This window comes from Chlamydomonas reinhardtii, chromosome 15 (assembly GCF_000002595.2).
Source record: "Chlamydomonas reinhardtii strain CC-503 cw92 mt+ chromosome 15, whole genome shotgun sequence".
Lineage (NCBI taxonomy): Eukaryota > Viridiplantae > Chlorophyta > Chlorophyceae > Chlamydomonadales > Chlamydomonadaceae > Chlamydomonas > Chlamydomonas reinhardtii.
In genome coordinates, this window is record NC_057018.1 from 363,514 (window position 1) to 367,991 (window position 4,478).

General features: G+C 63.4%; 1 protein-coding gene across 2 annotated transcripts in view; it reads right to left on the reverse strand.

Moving 5' to 3' along the window:
* Positions 1-4,478, reverse strand: part of CHLRE_15g635950v5 (uncharacterized protein) — a 14,596-nt gene that overhangs the window by 8,467 nt on the left and 1,651 nt on the right. Inside the window, exons 4-10 of one of the 2 annotated variants that reach the window (XM_043070527.1) lie at positions 3,681-3,845; positions 2,838-3,087; positions 2,354-2,511; positions 1,788-1,853; positions 919-1,041; positions 424-488; positions 32-86 (exon numbers count right to left, since the gene is read on the reverse strand). In XM_043070527.1, coding sequence (XP_042916390.1) covers positions 32-86; positions 424-488; positions 919-1,041; positions 1,788-1,853; positions 2,354-2,511; positions 2,838-3,087; positions 3,681-3,845 — 882 coding nt within the window. Of the gene's footprint in view, positions 1-31; positions 87-423; positions 489-918; positions 1,042-1,787; positions 1,854-2,353; positions 2,512-2,837; positions 3,091-3,680; positions 3,846-4,478 lie in introns of both variants that reach the window. The other variant, XM_043070526.1, reaches the window with a different exon arrangement.

The following is a 4,478-nucleotide window of genomic DNA, read 5'->3' on the forward strand; positions in this document are numbered from 1 at the left end:
CCTCCCTCCCCTCCCCCACACGCCCCCTCACCGCCCGGCTGGCGTTGAGCACAACCGAGCTGTCCGCGCCGTCCAGGAGCGAGTAGCTGCAGGTGCGGGTTTGGTGCGGAGAAATAAATGTGTCAAGTTTAGCAGCTCCCCCCCCCACACACACAGCTCCCACCCCCCGACCCCAAAGTGATCATTTCTTTCTTCCTGCCTTGTCACACCACCCACACACCTGTACACACACCGGTCTCCATCCGGGAGGGCGTTCCAGTCACCCAGCAAGCCCCTTGCACACACACACACGCGCGCGCATAGCACCACACACACACACACACACACACACACACACACACACACACACACACACACACACACACACACACACACACACACACACACACAGTCACACACACACACACACGCACACACACGCACCTGTACCGCAGGTTCTCCATCATGGCGCCCGGCAGGTCGGCACACGCGAAGAAGGTGCGCGCGGCCTGTGTTTGTGAGGGAGAGCGTGTTTGTGAAAGGGGGGCCGCGTTTGTTGCTCAAGCCGCGACCGCAACCAAAACCAAAACCAAACCCATGGCCGCAACATTCACCGCCGTAACAAGCAAGTGACCCGGTCAGTCACAACCACCCCAGCCGACATCTCGATCGGCCGCTCCGTGCCCCAACTGAACCCACACGCCCTGCTCGCCCCAATCCCCAATCCCCATCCCAGATGGTAGCGAAGCCGCTTGACCCAACACCCAACACGGGGGTTTCAGCTGCACGGACTCCAGGGGGCGGGGGCTTCGCCCTTCCCTGAATCGCTGCGCTCGGAGGGCTCAGCCCACAAGCGGTACGGTATGCAAGCACGCGAACCAAAGCTCATGTAACCCAAAACAAACCGACAAAACCCTAGTAGTTCGCGGCCGCCCCCACCTGCTTGACTGCGGGAGTGGCCAGGAAACGGAGGTCGTTGCCGCCGGCGTCCGTCTCAGCAGCGATGGAGGTGGAGTAGACGGAGGGGGCGGCGGCGCCGAAAAAACCCACACGCTCCACGCCCTGTCGCACACAGCACGCGGAGGCAGTTAAGGTCAACGGAGTGGGAAAACCCGCAAGTCCATGTCACTTTGTCACCGAATTGGGCGGCGTGTGTTTTGGTGGAGTGTTGTGGTGTGTTGTTGTGGTGTGTTGCGGTGTGTGTTATGGTGTTGTGCTGTGGTGGAGTGTTGTGGTGGTGGGTTGTGGGGGTGTGTTGTGTTGTGGTGTGTGTTGTGGTGTTGTGGTGTTGTGTTGTGTGTTGTGGTGTGGAATATAAGCCGCATGGGCGGTCCCATCAGGTGCTCCCAAGGTCGCCTCACGCCTCTCGCCTGCGTTTACCGCGATGCACCGTATTGCGGATGGCAACGTCGCCGAGCAATGGGGAAGCTGTTGTTTGACCCGTGCCGCAACCCAAACCATCACACTTGGTTCCTACTCACGATCCGCTCTCCCCCGCTCTCCCGCACCCCCGCTGCCCCACCCTTCCCGGCTGCCCCGTCCCCGCCCCGCCTCCGCTTCACCAGCACAGTGGTCCTGTCCCTCTACTCTTCCCAGCCTGCCCCCCCCTTCTCGTGCCCCCAGTCCAGATGAATTTGAACCTTGCATTCCCCTCTGCCACATGCCGCCTGCCCCTTCCCCCGATGATGAAACTTAATGGTCGGACTCCGGCTTACAACCCGACCGCAGTCATAGCTTGGTCTGGTTTGTTTGGGCTGGAATTTACAACGCCCCCCAAAGAATCATGAATGTACCCCCCCCCACCTTACCAGCGCCGTGATCATGGCCCTCAGGATGCGTGTGACCAGTGTGTTGAGGTCGTATGCGTCCAGGGCCTGTGTGTACGGGTGTACGGATGTGTGTTTTGGTGTACGGACGTGTGTCTGGGTGTACGGATGTGTGTTTTAGGAAAGGAATGGGAGAAAGGATGTTATGCAGTGTGCATGGGGAGCAGGTCCAGGGCCAGGCCCTCCCCTGAGCAGGGCCTTCATGTGCATGGGGTGTGCGGACTTCGGCACGAAGGCTCTGGACCCAGCACAGTGCTGCGCACTCACCATATCCAACACAACACACGGTCGCGAACTCGCTGCTGCTGTGCAGCCCCCTCTCACACATACACACACACACACATCCAACCTTGTGCTTTCCACACACACACACACACTGGACCCAGCACATTGTTGCGCACAGCCACCAACACACCACATGCGCGCACACAGACTGCTGTGCAGCCCACTCACAAACAAATCTCCCATAGCACACGCACGCACATACACACACATAGCACACAAACACACATACAAGCACACAGACACACACACATACACACACTCACGCTGGGGCAGATGTTGACAGCCGACATGACGGGTCGTTTTGTGGCCGTGTCGTACATGCAGGTGGCGGCGCGAATGTCGTTCATGGGGGGGCAGATGCCCGACCCGGAGTTATCGGAGGTGACGTACAGGTAAAGGTCCGTAAACTCGCCGGGCGTGTCTGTTTGTGTGTTCAAGAGCACAAGGGAAGAAACAAAGAGCGAAGGCAGTGTGTATGATGCAGCAACGCGACGGCATATGGACAGTGTCGGTGTGTGTGAGAGTGTTGGGGAAGTGTGTGAGTGTCAGGGGAGGGGGCGTATGTGTTTCCTCCCACGTTTCCCACGCCGTCATGACCCCAACCTCCCGCCCTGCACAACCATCCAGCCGCATAGCCTCCCCCCCCCCCCCCCTCCTCCTCCCCCTCCTCCTCCTCCTCTCGCTCTGTCCCCCTCTTATCCACCCGGCCTCTGCCTCTCCCGCCCCTTCCATCTTCATCTTCCTCACCCGCCATCGACAGCGAGCCGCCAGCAGCCATGCGCACATGTTTGGTGTTGATGGTTGCCCGCCCACACTTGGAGAGCCGGGGGTCCGCCCCCGGGCTGAAGTCGGGGTAGGTGGCGGTTCTGCTGCCGGTGGCCTGCTGCAGGCTCCGGCTGTGGCTGTGGCTGTGGCTGTGGCTGGAAGAGGAAGAGGAAGAGGAGGTGGCTGCTAGCCCGAGCATTTCATCGCGCTCCGACTCCTGCTGCTGCTGCTGCTGCTGTTGTGGTTGCAGTTGTTGCGGTTGTGAGGAGCGGGGTTGAGGGAGAGGGGAGGCGGGTGAGGGACAATTGGGGGATTCGCAGAGCGCACATGAGAAGCACACGGGTGGGGCAGAGGCTGTGCGGCTGGGCCTGGAGGACAGGGAGGGGCGCACGCTGCCTCTGGCAATTGACAGTACAAGTCGGTCCCCCCCCCCGCCCATTGTACCCACCCAACCCCATCCATCAAACACACACGCACGGCCAGGTTTCAGCCCCCACGCCCATGCGCTATGGCCGCTCGCGCCTCCGCTCCTGCCACCATCGGAACGCCCCCTGTACGGACACACACACACACACACACACACGTAACCCCGGCAACGCCCCGGAGCCCGTGCGCCACGGCCGGCCCCCTTCGCTGCTGGGTGCTGCTGGGGCCAACTCCATGCTGGCCTCTGGCGTGCTACCCCACACAACGCCGTGCCACCCACCTCAGGCAACCCACAAGACCGCCGCGCACGTCCCGCACCCGTGCCGAACCCCGATCCTCTGACCAACTCCCACATCCGGCGACCCGCACCGACCACACACGGCCCACGCCCCACCCCACCTTGCTCAGCAGCAGGCGGCGGGAGGGCGGGAACGGCGGCGCTAGCGGCTCCGGCGGTGCGCTGGGCGGCTCCGGTGGCGAGGGCGGCGGCGGCGGCGGCGAAGGGATGAGCTCGTACGTGTGTACGATGGGATCGGCTAGCAGCTGACCCGTGGGCACCTTGGCCTGCGGTTGCGGTTGCGGTTACGGTGGAGGGTGCGGTTGGGCATGGTTGGTTGGGTATGGTGGCGGTTGGGGATTGCGGGCGCATGGTTACTTGACGACCGGGTAGGAGTAAGGTCAAAAGGTGGGTGGCCCAGGCGGGGGGGGGGGGGCAATGCGCCGGGATGGGCTGCCGGGCTATGTCTTGTTGGGGTAATACGTGTTTGCACAGGGGCGCGCGCACTGGCCACCCCTCCCCCACCGAAGGTCCGAGACCACCCTACAGGCCCCCAGGCCCACCTCCTCACACCCGCTTCCCCTCGCCCCCCTCCCCCTCCCGCGTTCCTTTCCACTTCGCCTCCTCTCGCCTCCTCGGCACAGGCATCCCCGGCCGCCTCTCGCCGCCTCCTGCCCCGCCCCCCCCCCCGGCCTCCCCGGCCTCCTCCTGCGCCTCCTCCGCTACGTCCCGCCCCCACACCCGCGGCTCCAGGGCTGCGGGCCTCGGGTGGGGCGACCGGGGCGGGGGTTAACTTTTAGCCAATCCCGTAAGGAATCAGTCGCGCTGCAAGGAGAAACTGCAGCCGCGACCGGGGGGGGGGGGAGGGGGGGGCGCTATCTCCCCCCCACCCGCGGCTCCAGGGGGGGGGGGGGGGCTGC